A 17495-nucleotide genomic window follows, 5' to 3' on the forward strand; every position below is an offset into this window, starting at 1 on the left:
ATATTAATAAAATAAATACAATGAACCCAACACTCACTCTTCAACTGTGCATTTATTTGTGACATTTTGGGGAAGGTTAAGTGGGTGCTGTTCCATTGTATTTATTTGACACAATATCCACTCAAGCACCGTCAAGTTGTTTGTAATGAAGTGAGAGTGCACTTAACTGAGTTTATATATATATATATATATATATATATATATATATATATATATATATATATATATATATATGTGTGTGTGTGTGTGTGTGTGTGTGTATAGATGTATATACAATATCTATACCTATATATAATCATATATATGTGTAAATATATTATCAAGAAACCATAAGATACATAAGATATATGTAGAAATATGTATTTAAGAATAAATATGCGAAGAACATTGAAATATTCATGTTTTCATATTTTATGTTGGGTCAAGTGAAAGCTTTTTAGTTTCAACTTGTAATAGTGTGCTACTCAACGCATGCAAAAAGCTTACTTCTAGCGAATCTAGCAGAAGACCTAAATAGCTTGCCACTTGTAATCTAGCCCTATATGTACTTGGGAGAAATTTAGATTTGTATGCCATAAATCTAATGGTTATTCTGAAAAAAATATAATCCCCACTGAAAAACATGAATATATATATCACGTAAATGCAGAGACGGTGGTTGAAAATGAAGAGTATTTTATAATAAACCGGCAATCAAGGGTTATAAACTGGTAAGGTAAAGTGTTTTGGAATATAACTGAATAATTATAGATACAATTGAATGAGAAAAAAAGAGTATTGCTATAAGATGACAAGAAAAAAGTGTGTAGTGAGAGGGTTAATGCAGCATGTGGAGTGGCAACTAGTGGTCAGATTTTATAGCTTTTAGAATAAGAAGTGTCACGCTGCTACTGCAGGCTCCTGTGACGCCACTCCTGTTGCCACGGACAAGGTGGTTCCTATGGGCCTGCAGTGATGACGTCATCACCGCACGCCACTTCCATTCTGATGCCGGCCAGATCACCTGGGGCCCTCTTTTGGTGCGGATCTGCACCTATGTAAGTTCGAGGATTTCTTTCCTCTGTGCCCAAGTATAGGTTGTCTTGTGCTTCCTGTGTGCTAGTGTTATTGTTCTGCTGATTGCCTTATTGATGCTGAAATCTGCCTGTCTGTGACCCCTCTACTGATTAACCCCTGAACTGCTGATTTCCTTATTGATGCTGAACTTTGCCTGTCTGTGACCACTCTCTGATTAACCCCTGAACAGCTGATTGCCTTACTGTTGTTGTGCCCTGCTTGTCTTTGACCATTCTTCTGTTTAACCCCTGAACTGCTGGTTCTCTGGATTGCCTTGCTGTTGCCGAACTCTGCTTGCCTGACTACTCTCCAATTAACCCCTCTGGTGCCGTGAAGGATTGTCTTGTTGCTGAACTCTGCTTGCCTGACTACTCTCCTGTTAACCCTTCTGGTGCCATGAAAGATTGCCCTCTCTGCTGTGAGAACCGCTTACCTCATTTAATTATCTGTTCTCTTGTTCTGGGATATTTCCTTATCCTTCCACTTGACGCCGGGATAAGAAGACTACTGGCCAAGTTTGGTCTGACAGGGAAATATCCCACGAGCATTACAAAGAGCTCGAGGAAGGTGAGATGGTATTTTATTGTGCTACACAACTTCAAAGCATTGTTTTTCAGATAATATAGGTGAGAGTTGAAGAAAGATTAATTTATGTTAGTACATTAATGCTAAAATTGATGCATGAAATAGTGGAGCTAATTTGGTTTATGCCTTAGTCCTTTTTAAGAAGAGGAACATTCATAGAAAATAAACCGTAAGAATATTTATACATTCAGACAACAAAATAAATAAAAACATAGTTTATAACATAATTTTAGTTATAAACTATAAAAAAAATAAACCTAAGAATAATTACATATTCCAAAAGCAAACATAAGAAATCCATCATTTGAGGTGTAATTATTATATACATGTTGGTTTAAATAAAAAAATAATAGAATGTAAACAACACAATAATAAATATGAATTTTAAAATCTTACCAATCTAAATGACCTAAGAACTGATAATCCTTCCACATTAGCCAAACCCAACTCCATCAAACTGAGGCTCACAATAATGCCATCAAAAATGTTCCAGCCTTCTTGAAAATAATAGTATGGATCCAGGGCAATTAGCTTAAAAACCATTTCTGCTGTAAAGATTCCTGTAAAAACCTAAAGTGAAATGGAAAATATAGTTTGTTAATCTGATTTATTTAGTATTGATTGCAGGAAAAAGGACCCTCCCAAGCAAATGTTTTTTTACCGCTTAAAGACTGGACATTACAAGCACTGGATTTAAAAATATCAATAACATATATTCAGACCATAAATGTTATATACTGTATTTTATTCATTGCATAATTTACTTGTACTGTGCTCCCTTCTTAGCTTGTGAATTGTATTTTAAGATGTTTAGTTGTTCACTTCAGTGTGTCTTTATAGCCAGATGCATGTTCCAATAGGGCGGGCAGAACAGCATCTGATTGGCTGTATTACCCATTTACACACAGTCAAATGTATATAAAGGATCTGTAAAAAAGGTTGCTTTAGTATATTTGTATCTGTATCCAAATGTATATGGAAAACCAAAGTTTTTTTATGCTCACCTTCTGTGTAGCTTAAACTTAATTTGTTTGATTTTTACAGAATTAACCTCTACATGATTCTGAAATACTAATAGACAATATTTGCTCTTTGTGATATCTGTCTGCAATTTAAAATAACATTTAAACTTTGCTGCTGATATTTAAAAAAAAAAAAAAACACAATAAAGGAAGTTAATAAAATTCAAAATTTTAGCCTTAAGTCAAATCAATAGTGCTCTTATCTTGCGCTTATTTTACAACTTGAAAGTAAAAAGATTTTGGTTGAGTTAAAACCTCAGGTGCGCTAACTTCTGGAGATCAGAAAGCTCAGTTTTGCTAACTCCCTCTCCCCACAGGCTTCTATGGGGTGTGCTACAAAAGCCTGTTCTGGCTTTCGTTCACGCACTAACCCGCAGCTGCACTAAGCCTAGTGTGCTAAAGCTGAAGGTGCACAAAGAAATACCTGAAAAGGTATTAACAAAATATTATTTTTATTTTAAATAACCATAAATCTATATCTAGATATGTATATATATATATATTTTTATATTTATACCTAAATTACAGGAAAACTACAGATATTTACACATTTTATATTAAATTATCAGACTGTTTAAAGGGACACTGAACCCAAAAAATTTCTTTTGTAATTCAGATAGAGTGTGCAATTTTAAGCAACTTTCTAATTTACTCGTATTATCAATTTTTCTTCGTTCTCTTGCTATCTTTATTTGAAAAAGAAGGCATCTAAGCTTTTTTTGTGTTCAGAACTCCGGACAGCACTTTTTTATTGGTGGATGAATTTATCCACCAATCAGCAAGGACAACCCAGGTTGTTCACCAAAAATGGGCCGGCATCTAAACTTACATTCTTGCATTTCAAATAAAGATACCAAGAGAATGAAGCAAATTTGATAATAGGAGTAAATTAGAAAGTTGCTTAAAATTTCATGCTCAATCTGAATCACGAAAGAAAATTTTTGGGCATAGTGTCCCTTTATTATCCCTTTAACTGTTTATATATAGTGGGAAACTCTGTTCCTTAAAGGTACACTCAGGTCAAATTAAATTTTCATGATTCAGATACAGCATGTAATTTTAAACAACTTTCCAATTTACTTCCATTAAAAAAAATGTGCACAGTCTTTTATATTTACATTTTTTGAGACATCAGCTCCTACTGAGCATGTGCAAGAATTCACAGACTACACGTATATGCATTTGTGATTGGCTGATTGCTATCACACGGTACAAGGGGAGTGGAAATATGCATAACTTTGAAATTTGTTATAAAAAAAATCTACCACTCATTTGAAGTTCAGACTAAGTGCTATTGCATTGTCTTGTTATCTTGCATTTGTTGATTATGCAAATCTAATGTGTTGACTGGTCCTTTAAGAACTGCCAACAGGCTCTGCTTTAGCAATAGCAGCATAAACCCATTTTTATCCTAATTGACGATTACATTTTCTTTATGAATGTGTTACATATACTGTTGTGTCATATACAATGTTTGCTAGCATAAAACATACTGAAGGAGAACATACCAGATTCCCCACACTAAGCACGTAGCTGAATTCATCAGTCATAGGGTAATGCTCCATAGCCATAAATAGAGTATTCAAAACAATGCAGATGGTGATTGCAAGGTCTACAAAGGGGTCCATCACAATCAGTTTCACAATATGCTTTATTTTCAACCAGTGCTCACTGCAGTCCCAAATTAAAAAGGTGTTGGCAAATTTATACCAACATGGTGGACATTTCTGCCTGGATTCTTCAAGTTCTGCGATAAAAAAGAAAAAATGTGTTAGGACTGAAAATGAAAATATACTTTCTACAAACAAAAAAAAAAATATTTAATAGGCAGTTAAGCAATATACCTTCCATTGTATTAGTCAATATGCTAGCTACACTGAGCGCTCTCTGCCTCATGGAAGCTGGATCTTCTAGTAAATCCATAGACACCTGGTAACAACTCGGCCTTCTTTTCCTCATCTCTGTTTCTGTTGTGGTACCCTGCAAAGAAAACCATCATTAAGATATAAAAATAATCCACCTTTTGTCAAGAGGTCACAGAACTCCTTAAATATGAAAAACAAGATGGATCAATGCTTCAAATTCCCATCTTTAGTGTACCCCAACCACCAATCTGATATAATAATCCTAATGATAATCAGATAGTACGAGATTTGGTCCCACTGCATTAGTTTACATGAGCTTGGGCAGGTTTTTTTTTTTTTGGGGGGGGGGAGGGGGGTTTACAAATACTGGCCAATAAGTGTGTCCCAATGGCAAAATAATAATAAATTGCATTGGTAACATTTACTTTAAAGATTCAAACTCACTCAAACCTTTCAGCTTTTGTGCCAAATGCAAAGAAAACTGGTGTTATAAATTAATTTCTAGCATCACTATAGGAAATTCAGTACTAACACACACAAACTATCAAAATGGCAATGTAAGGAATAGCAGAAAGGAATTTTCAGACAAACATAAAAAAGTATGTTGTTTTTAACTTTTATAGAATGTGTTATGTTTTTAATATTTATCTTCCGTTTTGTGTATTGATGCAATTTGTGGTGATGACCTTTGTTACAAATAGCCAAGGATATTGTTTTCTAGTGTCAATACAGATTTTTAAGCAAATTTTAAACACTTAATCATCTTTGAATAACTGTTAACTACTCATACGCTTAGCACTAGGTTTACATCTCATGCAAACCCTATTGGGGTTTTGTGCTTAAAAGAAGCACAGCACAGTAGATCAGGATGAGTGGTAGCCTTATAGGTTTGGTGAAGGGTAGGTGGTAGGGGATTCTGACAGGTAATGTGTTAAATAAGTTAAAGGGACATGGAATCCTAAAATTTCCTTTCATTATTCAGACAGAACATACAATTTTAAAAAGGTTTCCAAATTTACTTCTATTATCAAATTGGCTTTGTTCTTATGTTATAATGTGTTGTAGAGCTATCTAGATATCTATCTTGCACATGTCTGGATCACTACATGACAGAAAATAGTGCTGCTGTCTAGTGCTCTTGCTAATATATATACATATATATCATTCTTGCAAAACTGCTGCCATATTGTGCTGCAGATTCGTGCACACTCCTGAACTTATCTTCCTGTAATTCAACAAAGGATAACAAGAAAGTAAAGAAAATTTGATAACATAAGTAAATTGGAAAGTTGCTTAAAATGTAATGTTTCTTTAAGGGATATTGCAGTTGGAGGTTACAAAGAATTTCAGTGGGAAGATTAGTTTAACCCCTTCTGCATATGTAAGTGAATCTACGTAATGTGGTACATAGCCCATTGTACTACATAATGTAGATTTAAGTCCATACTGCTGGAAGCCCATTCTCTTTTTTCAAGTGACAGACAAGAGCTGTTCCTGGGCTTTCAGTATCTGCCTTCGTATGGTAACTGAGTGTGATCAATGTTCCATTACCATATGAATGCAGATTGAGAAATTGTTATAGACAGTGACACGGCCTGTGTCACTGTCTGTAACAATTTCCGTTGGTGCCGGTTGGAGGTGTGGGAGGGAAGGCAGGAGGCTGTTGTGCTGCACATAGGTGGAGGGAGTGGGAGGGTCCCTAGGCTGCAGAAAATATTTTGAAGGGAGAGGGAGGGATGGGAAGCTACACTACAGTAAAAAGGGGAATTGCAGAAAAAATGGGAATTGCTGAAATGAGAAATTAATAGATGCAAATAAAAATATAAAATGGGTACTGGCAGTCAGCTGCCAGTACCTAAAATGGCCACCACTAGTGGGAGGGATCACTACACTTTTATTATTTAAAAAAAAAATCTACAAAGTCCTAAACAGCATACTGGCAGACTGTCTGCCAGTAACTAAGATGGTGTTGACCAGTGGCGGTGAGGGAGGGAAGAGAGCTGTTAGTGAGGGATCAGGGAGTGGGAGGTTTCAGGTAGGAGGGTAACCTGTTTTCTTTTAGAAATTAACCTTTCAAGCTAACCAATTTACCTTTTCACTGCCAGGAATTTCAAGTAAGGTACACAGCTGCAAATAGCAGCATTCTAATTGGGAAAATGCAATGGCAAAGCCATGCATGTCTGCTATTTCTGAACAAAGGGGATCCAAGAGGAGCTTTTACAACCATCTGTCATATGAATGCAAAAATAATTTCAGTGAGAAACCCAACTTTTGTTATAAAGTTAAAAAATGTTTTTACATTATAATATTTGGCAGCTAAATACTGGCATTAAATATACCAAAATGGGCATAGATCAATACCTTGGGTTGTCTACTTAAATATATATATAAAGTTTTCATAGGTAAATCAAAATATCAAAAGCTCTATTTCTGTTTAAAGGGAGTGACAGCAAAAATGCTAAAATAATTCTATGGTACTTTGGGCAAGTTTTTCTCTGAAATTCCAGGTAGGGAAGTGGTTAAGGTGGGAGAGGTTTGCTGTTTTAAAGGGACAGTAAATTCAAAAGTAAACCAGTGTACATCTATTATAAAATTTGTTTAATTATTTTGGTATCATTTGTTGAAGAATAAACCTCATTGAACGCTCATAGAACTACAGGAGAGTGTAAGTATATTTAGCACTCAATGGAATCAGCATTTGCAATGACATATTACATTGTTGCAAACACTGTTCCCTTAATACTAAAGACACGTGCTATTGACACCCTGTGAGCATACCTAGGTTTAATCTTTAACAAAGGAAACCAAGATAAAACAAAATTTGATTAGAGAAGTACATTAAAAAAAGTCTTAAAATTGCATACTTTATATGCATCACGAACATATTATTTTGATTTAAAGAGACAGTAAATTCCAAATAAAACTTTCATGATTCCGATAGGGCGTGTAATTTTAAACAACTTTCTAATTTACTTTTATCATTAAATTTTCTTTGTTCTTTTGGTATTTTTAGTTGAAAGCTAAACCTAGGTAGGCTCATATGCTAATTTCTAAGCCGCTTCTTATCTGAATGCATTTTAACATTTTTCACAACTAGAGAGTGTTAGTTCATGTGTGCCATATAGGTAACATTGTGCTCACGGGGATGGAGTTATTAGAGAGTCAACACTAATTACCTGAGATTTTCTGTCAAAAACAGTGTTGGTTATGCAAAACTGGGGAATGGTAAATAAAGGGATTATCTATCTTTTTTAAACAATAATATTTTTGGTGTTTACTGTCCCTTTAACTGTCCATTTTAAGTATCTGGCTATTTTTGCAGAGTTGTAAAATATGTTTTGGAATAGCAAGAAAAGCAAGACCCCCCTGTGGAATGGTTTATATACTTCTCTGTTCACAAAAGTTTATTTTTTTTTTATATTAAATGAAGTGAGTTTTTAGAAAATAAATTAGGGTTGTTACATAATTTTACAAAGCTCACCAAAAACACCCCAAAGCAAAATACATTTTGGGAACTAATCATTTAACAATTAATAAAAATATATTATCCAAAATCTTGTTTATTCATTATATACTAATTCAGACGGTGTTCTACAAAGCTCAGACATTTTATAAAAGATACCACAAACAAATATAGGTTGTTGGCATCCTTTATAATATTAATTCTTGTTCCACCAATTGTTTAGGTAAAATAAAGATGTCACTCATGAAATCTCAGCCAAGCACATGTTCTTCATCTATTAAAGGGACAGTCTACACCAGAATTTTTATTGTTTTAAAAGATAGATAATCCCTTTATTACCCATTCCCCAGTTTTGCATAACCAATACAGTTATATTAATATACTTTTAACCTCTGTGATTATCTTGTATCTATGCCTCTGCAAACTGCCCCTTTTTTCAGTTCTTTTGACAGACTTGCAGTCTAGCCAATCAGTGCCTGCTCCCAGATAACTTCTCGTGCACGAGCACAGTGTTATCTATATGAAATACGTGAACTAACACCCTCTAGTGGTGAAAAGCTGTTAAAATGCAATCTGAAAGAGGTGGGCTTCAAGGTCTAAGAAATTAGCATATGAACCTCCTAGGTTAAGCTTTCAACTAAGAATACCAAGAGAACAAAGCAAAATTGGTGATAAAAGTAAATTGGAAAATTGTTTAAAATTACCTGCTCTATCTGAATCATGAAAGTTTATTTTGGCCTAGACTGTCCCTTTAAATATATTTAGTTTCTATAAATACTAGAATCTACATGGTATTCTAAGGGAGTAGTGTGAGAACTAAACGTTACTCATATCCGACTAATTCATTATTATTTAGCATTTAATAGTAAATTGAGGACTTTACATAAATTAGATATAAAAGCAAAAGATAGGGATTAAGGAATAATACAAACCAAATAATATATAACATTAAAGGGATATCAAATCCAAACATCTTCTTTCATGAGTCAGATAGAGCATGTGATTTTTAACAACTTTCTATTCTACTTCTATTATCAATGTTGTCTATGTTCTTTTGGTATCTTTTGTTAAAAAGCAGGGACGTAAGCTTAGAAGTCTGCCCATTTCAGAAGCACTATATGGCAGCAGTTTTGCAAGAATGTTATCCATTTGCAAGAGCACAGCACTATTTCCTGCCATGTAGTGTTCCAGATGTCTACCTAGATATCTCTTCAACACAGGATATAATGGGAACAAAGCAAATGTAATATATAATATAAGTAAAGAACATGCCCTATCTGAATCCCAAAAGAAAATGTTTGAAAAAAAATGACTACTTAAAAATATCTATCGTTGTACTGAAACAATATTAAATATTGAATATTAATATGCTAAATAGTAATATTATTTTCTAATATATTCTGGTAAATCAATCTTGATTAATTATTGCATATTTTGAGTTGCACCTGGTAGATTTATCGAAAACTGGTGAGGTTTAGCTTTTGCATAATTCTAAGATTAGAATCTTTATTTAATGAGATTAAGTTTAAAGGCGCATAACAGTACAGATGAAAATGACTCGGTTTGCAGAGTAATACAAGCCACCAACAATTCTCCTAGCAGACAGGTGTTTGAATGTGACTGCATGGAGCATACCTAGATATAGAAGCTCTCATTGAAACAGTGACAGCTTTTGTTGAAGCATTTTTGCTAATGCATGTGTACTTCAAGCATGGTTTTATTCAAAAAATGAAATGCATTCAAACACATTTAATTTTAAATGTTATGTCCTTTGAACTAAACTGAATCTAAATATGTTTAAAACAAATAACTGAGGTGGGCATTTGTAAATATGCATACATTTATTATTTTGCAACTTAACAGCTATGTAAAAATTCAACAATGTTTTAATTCAAATGTCTGCATACCTTTACTACCTCCAAACCTTTAAATAAGATTTTTGGAGCTCATAGTTGTATGAGCCTTAAATACTTAGAAAAACAATGAGTGGGGTAACCTCACACCCCTTCATTTACCAACAAAGGATGATTGAAGTTAAAAAGGATATAACATTTTAAGTTAATATAAACTTTCATGAACAAGTGCCTGTTTTTAAAAACTACTATTAAAAACATGGGCACTTTCATTCATGAAAGTTTACATTGCAGCGTTTTTTTAAAAATACTTACCTTTTTCTGCAGCCAAACCAAACCAGCGATCCCCCGCCCGCAGCTCCTCTTTCTTTCAGTAATGACAAAACCGGCTTCCTCCAATCATGGCGTGCACCCCAGAGCAAACATTTCCTAAAGCCACGCCGTGATTGGAGGAAGCCGGTTTCGTCATTGCTGTGCTAAGTACAGCATGAGAAGTGGGCGGGGGATCGCTGGTCCGGCTTGGCTGCAGAAAGTGGTAAGTATTTAAAATTTAAAAAAGCTGCAATGTAAACTTTCATGAAAGAAAGTGCCCCTGTTTTTAATAGTATATTTTAAAACCGGGCACTGATTCATGAAAGTTGAAATTCACTTTAAGGCCAGAATGCAAGCAGCGTGCTAACTGAACTCAAAGTAAAAAATTAGCACGGGCCCATTAGCACTGGTATTACAAGCTGAAAGAAAAAAGTTAGTGTATGAGTGAAAGACTCAGGAGCAGTAACTTCAGGAATTTAGATATCGTACGCACGCTAACTTCTTCTCCCCATAGACTTCTATGGAGTGCACTGAAAAAAAAGCTATTAGTTAATGCTTGTGCGCTAACCTGACACTAGATTAACTGTGCTAAAGCTAAAGGTGCGTTCAGAATGCTTCAAATTCCTATGTTCTTCACACATTCTTTTTATTTTTAAATATACTATATTATATATATATATATATATATATATATATATATATATATATTATCTATATATAAAATTATTTTTTGTAAAATATTTATATATACACCTATATGAATATATACAGATTATATTTGGCGGCGCTATAAAAACAAATGATAATAATAATAATAATAAATATATATTATTTATTTTAAAATAAAAATAACATTTTCTTCTATGTGAAGAACATAGGAATTTCAAGTATTTCTATTCAAAACACGTTAAAAATGAATAAAACCTATTTCTCATGGTATTTGACTGGGAAGGGCTCCACAGTGTGTGTATGTGTATATATATTTATACATATATATATATATATATATATATATATATATATATATATATGTGTGTGTGTGTGTGTGTGTGTGTGTGTGTGTGTATACATGTTTATCAATATGTATATGTGTGCAAATACATATTTACCCATATAAACAAATAAATACAAATATTTATACACGCACAAATATACACACACATATATTAGAATATTACGAATTCCTGTTATCTTGGCTAAATGTACATATGAAATTACATATAAAACCATAAAACAATGAGAGGTTGAAACTAGTATCAGGATGCAAATCTTCACAAAAGTTCAGTAAAGTAAGTTGTTACTTCTTACCAGCTGTTACCTCAATCTTATGAGGTAAGATGTGAGCCCGGTTTAAAGATGGAACACTGTGAGTTGATGTTACTCCGAGAATAGCCCTCTCTTTGGAACTGTCAGACTTGTTCAAATGGAAATCCTGGACTCTCTTCTGTGAGATATGAGGATTCAGGACTCTCTTTGTTAAAAAGGCTGTAGACTGTAATCCGTCTCCATATATTTTCTTTCTATGGTGGTAGGAATGTGGTAACTCCTCTGTGCCTTCGGATGGAAAAACTTTCTATCTCCTGCTTGTCCAACTCTGTCTGGTCTGATACATTGCTACTGTCATGTTAAACCACATAACAATTGTCAAGTTAAATTGGAGCCAACAGTAACCTGAGTAACCACAACAAATCACTGAAGCACATTAGGTTGCTTGCTGCACACAGAGGAGACAGAGCATTTTCTGTAAAATCCAAGGGGGCAGACAGTAGACCAAGCTGCTGCTGCTTCCCAAAAGTCTGTGCTTCAGTGATTTGTTGTGGTTACTCAGGTTACTGATGGCTCCAATTTAACTTGACAATTGTTATGTGGTTTAACATGACAGTAGCAATGTATCAGACCAGACAGAGTTGGACAAGCAGGAGATAGAAAGTTTTTCCATCAAAAGGCACAGAGGAGTTACCACATTCCTACCACCATAGAAAGAAAATATATGGAGACGGATTACAGTCTACAGCCTTTTTAACAAAGAGAGTCCTGAATCCTCATATCTCACAGAAGAGAGTCCAGGATTTCCATTTGAACAAGTCTGACAGTTCCAAAGAGAGGCTATTCTCGGAGTAACATCAACTCACAGTGTTCCATCTTTAAACCGGGCTCACATCTTACCTCATAAGATTGAGGTAACAGCTGGTAAGAAGTAACAACTTACTTTACTGAACTTTTGTGAAGATTTGCATCCTGATACTAGTTTCAACTTCTCATTGTTTTATGGTTTTATATGTAATTTCAAATGTACATTTAGCCAAGATAACAGGAATTCATAATATTTTTCCTATAGTTGAGCGCCTCTACCTAATATTGGAAATCTCTTTATACATATATATATATATATATATATATATATATATATATATATATATATATATATATATATATATATATATATATATATATATATATATATATATATATATATATATATATATATACATACTTTGGAATACTTTCCTTACCAAATACAATATCCATTTTAATCATTTGTTTGATGTGTTTTGTGATTATTTTTTTAAACCTTGCACTTTACTTCAGGTCTCAAGTTATGCTAAATATTCTTGCTCAGTTTCAGCTTTCGCTTGAGCTCAAACTATAACTTTTAACTTGTAATACCAGCTTATAATACCATGGGTTAGCGCGGTTTCTCTATTGAAAGTATTGTTTGCACTCGAGTGATGTCCACTGCGCTAACCCACCTCTGGTAAATGGGATTTACCACTGATTTGTAATATCAAGTTGTCACTAATGTTAGCGTGGCCCAGCTAAACTGATTATAGCAACCTGCAATATCATTAACGCGTCACTTGTATTCTGGCCCTTAGGTTAAACTAAATTCATTTGAAATATACCACAGTACACTTGAAATCGCACTAGAAATAGTTATGCACTATACTTTCGCAAAAAGGCTTCATTAAAAAGTAATCACAGTTTTTGTGATTTTTCTTTTGCAAATAAATTGTCAACAATAAGCAAAGCTAAGAGGACTGCAATGCATTGAAAAGCAATATGTACAGCCCTCTGGGTCCGCTCTTTTGACTAAACATTTTCACCTTGTACTGTAATTTTGTCCAAGGTAGGGGCAGAGGCATGAAAATGACTTGAGCTATATATGTATAAACTGTTTTAATCATTGTTGTGAGCACAGATTATATACTGTGCTCAAGACACATGGATACTCCTGAGCCTACCTAAGTATAAGTGTAAATCATAGAAAGCAGCTAAATAAAGGGCAACACCAGAGATACATTTAATGAAGGATGTACATTGTTAATATTTTTGTTTGTTTTTTAAACGGAATTATAAAAGTTCAATTTTGACTTCCATGTCAAGAAGTGCTAAACCTTGCCAACTTATGATAATTCAAGCCAAACTGTTCTCTTTTTGGGAGATCATATTGATTTGAGGTTGTAATGAAGAATTTAATATAATAAAGTGTACTATATAAGAACCATAAATAGCATCCATATTTATTGTGAGTAATATATCAAATGGAGACAAACCAGGAAACATTGCCTTGGATCCAGGTCTGAAGCAGTGAGATGTGTGGTAATAATATACCACTATGCCTATACTATATAAAACTTCCTTACATTGTCATCAGAAGCTGGTTTATCTATTATCACCTCTGGCAGAAGTAGTCCAACAGGCGATGTCGGAGCAGATGGACCACCAAGCAGAGAGACCACTCCATTGCAATCCACTGTGCTGTGCATCTTCCCATTTGCTGGAAGCATCGGCAGGATCTTAGATGACTTACTGGCCTGGCTTATATTACTGTTCCTCCGTTCTCCATGTCGGTTTGGTACAAATAAAGAGCCTCTTCTGCTCTCATTGTCCTCAAAAGTGCTGTGTTCATCATCTGCAAAGTCATTTTCTGATCCAACATCTTTTGCACGATTTCTAAAGCTAAACAGACTGGCTCTGCTATTACGTCTTGGAGAAAAAAGAGATCCACGAATACTCAGCAATGACTGTAATAATAAAGAGAAAAATTATTGGATATATAAAAATCATCACATGACTAAGAGCAATTAATTAATTTACGTTTGTATTTTTATATAATATATATACAACCAACAAATTTAGAAAATACATCATTGTGCATTAACAACCTTATAATGTAGGCCTGATCTGATTCACTCTAATCTGCTTTTTCAATGTAATGGATAATATCTCTTATACCATGCAGTATCCTAACGCATTAACCATAAGTGAAATCATAACTAATTTCCTTTTTACATAATATCTTTTTTTTTTTATTCTTTTCACATTATGGTATAATAGCAATAACCATAACATATTTCTTTTTTACATATTTGTTTTACTCTTTTTACATAACAGTATAATAAAAAAACATGAACCCGAGACATAATTCCAGTGTTTTCCACTGATATCTATGCTACTTGTTTCACAGCTTTAAATAGGTTTGAAGGACAAAACTCCTTCTGTGATTTGTATATTCTTATCTATATCCTTGCGCAACCGTTGAAGCATAATCTGTGACCATGGTATAACGCATCTATTGTGTAATAACAAAGAGTTTAAATGTGCCACTTAATTTCTAAGCCTTATTCTTCTATTTTTTTTGCATAATTAGAATGCTTGGCCACTGCATCTGGAGCTAAGCTGAAAGATTTCCTTACAGATTGTATTCCCTAAACTCAGGTGTTACATAGGCAGCGACTTCAGTTCTCCAGAAGACTTATAGGCTTTGTATTTTTATTCCACTGTAATTTCTTTACACTCAACACAATAAAAGCGATTGTCTTGGGGTAGAATAGCATAGGTGAGCTCTACATTTTTAGACAAATAATGTTTGCCTCTTTTTGGAGTCAAAGTGACTAAGGTGTGTAATCCTGGCAGGACAATATGTCTTTTTATAAAAAGATTTGTCCATGTTGTTGCCCTCAGGACCATAGAAAATGCACATAAAGATATTGTAGGTGAGATTTTTTAGCTTTATGTCAGAAATATTTTTATGCTAGTGGATTTGGACAGAAAAGTGTTTCCACCTTTATATTTACAAGCTTTTCCTTAACGTTTTAGTTACCACAGTCTAATAATTTACATAATGATAAAATAGTTAAAGGGACAGTTCACCCAAAAACTTTCTCCCCTTTAAATTATTCCCAATGATCCTTTTTACCTGCTAGAGTGTATTAAATTGGTTGCAAGTAGCTCCTTTACTCATATTTCAGCATTTGAAATAGCTGATTTAGCTTGTGGTTTCCCAACCTATACTGAAAGTTTTGATACTGGCGTATATGCTATTGAATAGCCTAAGTAAACACAGCCAGCAGAATAGATTAGACCCTCAGTGGGGAGCATGATAGTTAAGTAATAAAATGATAATTTTCCATTGTTCTCTCTATGTATTGAGCTTTGGTGTTCCAGACAAATATAAGATAAGGAAGCAAGTCTGTGTACATGAAAGTGATAACATAATGAGATCTGATATTACCTGAAGCTCAACCCATTGTAATAGGCTGTGGTTTCAAAGCACAAAACTAGATACTTCAGATACACAAATAAACCCAAAAATGCAATTTCTCAAATTTTTTATACTCTGCAGTTGGTATAATAAGTCATTTAAAATACATTTATGGAAAAACAATTTTACAGTGTACTGTCCCTTTAACCTGTGCTCTATTATTTTGGATCCCAGTGTTAAGCTGCATTTGCTTTAGAGCTGTTATGATGCAAACCTGCAACCAAAGATTAAGATGTAGCGGTCAAAACTTGTCTGCAATCTCAAAGGTTGCGTATGTAAAACTTCCCTGACTCATTTTATCACAGAAGACTTCACATGTGAATTACAATTAGTTGCGCAAGAACAGGGGATGGGGACACACAAGAGTTTGCTCTTGCAATGTTAAATTCCTGTAGCAGTAGGTAAGCACACATGCTCCTTGTCTGGGAACCTTGTCTGAAAGGTAATTATACACTCATTTGTTGTCCTGTGTTGGTCTTTGAACTGTGGTCTAGGTTCAGAATTTGATCTGCAAATTCAACAGATGATCTATACATCTGCACCTTTAAGTTGGTGATTTAAGAGGTGTTGGAGGAATCATGATTGAGCTATAATACTCTGAAGATATAACCAATAACGGAACTACCAGCACCTACAATAAAGCAGCAACGGAGTGATAAAGTTGTAAATATTAACATCTTTGTGTGTGATTATCAGCAAAATTGATCTATATTAGTGGATATATTCAAAATCCGAGGGGAATGAAGATCTCTTTTCAGACACTGCACTACTATACCTATGTGGGAAAGCCTTTTTCAAGTGTGTATTCTATTATTGTTGCTATATAGCAGACTGCATCAAACACAAAAGTAACGAAAGAGGAAACTACAACGGGTGGCGTAGTCAGTGACACTTCCATCACATGACCTGAATCAAAAGACGATCTTGAAGCAGCAACTATTCCATGGGAAAAGGATCAGGTCAGTAATGCCAGCACTATGTTACCCAGAACACAAGGAGGCATAAGCAGGGTAACTGTATTGCTCTACGAGAGATAATGGATTGAAGTCCCTCTACATGCCAGCTGAAATGAGGAACACTATTTAACAGTTAATCCTGTATTAAGTTAGTTATAACAATGGCATAGGAGTGGTTATTTGAACATTGTATAAGTATTCATACCAGAACACTTAAGGATCATTTTGTAGCTCCTGTCTTATAAAATGTATGGACAAGTTTTTGTATCAGGATATTTATATAGATCAAATTTATTTTTTCAGACTTAGTTGACTTTTAAGCTTCAATAATTTATTGCGTATTAATTTCTTTTTAAATGCATGTGTGTGTTAAAACTGAAGCCCTTTAGTAATTTTATATGTTGATTGTCAAGTATAATAAAATCATTACCAATATTAACTTTCTAGCTAAATTCAATACCTGGCCTGTGGCGCACCTTTCCTTCTTTATTAGTATTAATAACCTGGCTGTCACTGCCAGGTATAGTACTGGATGAAAATATCAATTTCACTATATTAAACATGGTACATCCTGATTATAATTTAAACAAAAAATTATTACATATATTATAGATATTTTTATATATATATATATATATATATATATATATATATATATATATATATATATTATATATATATATAATATATATATATATATATATATACACACAAACACACACAATTACCTATAATTATATAAGTGCTGATTTACTATCCTCTGTTCTTTTCTGTTAAATATTTAGAACTTTGTATTTCCTCTCCATTACAATATCAGTAATATATCATGGCTAACATC

General features: G+C 33.8%; 1 protein-coding gene across 9 annotated transcripts in view; it reads right to left on the minus strand.

Moving 5' to 3' along the window:
- Positions 1-17495, minus strand: part of LOC128638134 (sodium channel protein type 2 subunit alpha-like) — a 189306-nt gene that overhangs the window by 131105 nt on the left and 40706 nt on the right. For 4 of the 9 annotated variants that reach the window (XM_053690028.1, XM_053690011.1, XM_053690031.1 and 1 more), the window contains exons 11-14: positions 13834-14181; positions 4508-4643; positions 4172-4410; positions 2038-2211 (exon numbers count right to left, since the gene is read on the minus strand). In XM_053690028.1, coding sequence (XP_053546003.1) covers positions 2038-2211; positions 4172-4410; positions 4508-4643; positions 13834-14181 — 897 coding nt within the window. Of the gene's footprint in view, positions 1-2037; positions 2212-4171; positions 4411-4507; positions 4645-13718; positions 13724-13800; positions 14182-17495 lie in introns of all 9 variants that reach the window. The other 5 variants (XM_053690036.1, XM_053690043.1, XM_053689999.1 and 2 more) reach the window with 3 other exon arrangements.

This window comes from Bombina bombina, chromosome 1 (assembly GCF_027579735.1).
Source record: "Bombina bombina isolate aBomBom1 chromosome 1, aBomBom1.pri, whole genome shotgun sequence".
NCBI lineage: Eukaryota > Metazoa > Chordata > Amphibia > Anura > Bombinatoridae > Bombina > Bombina bombina.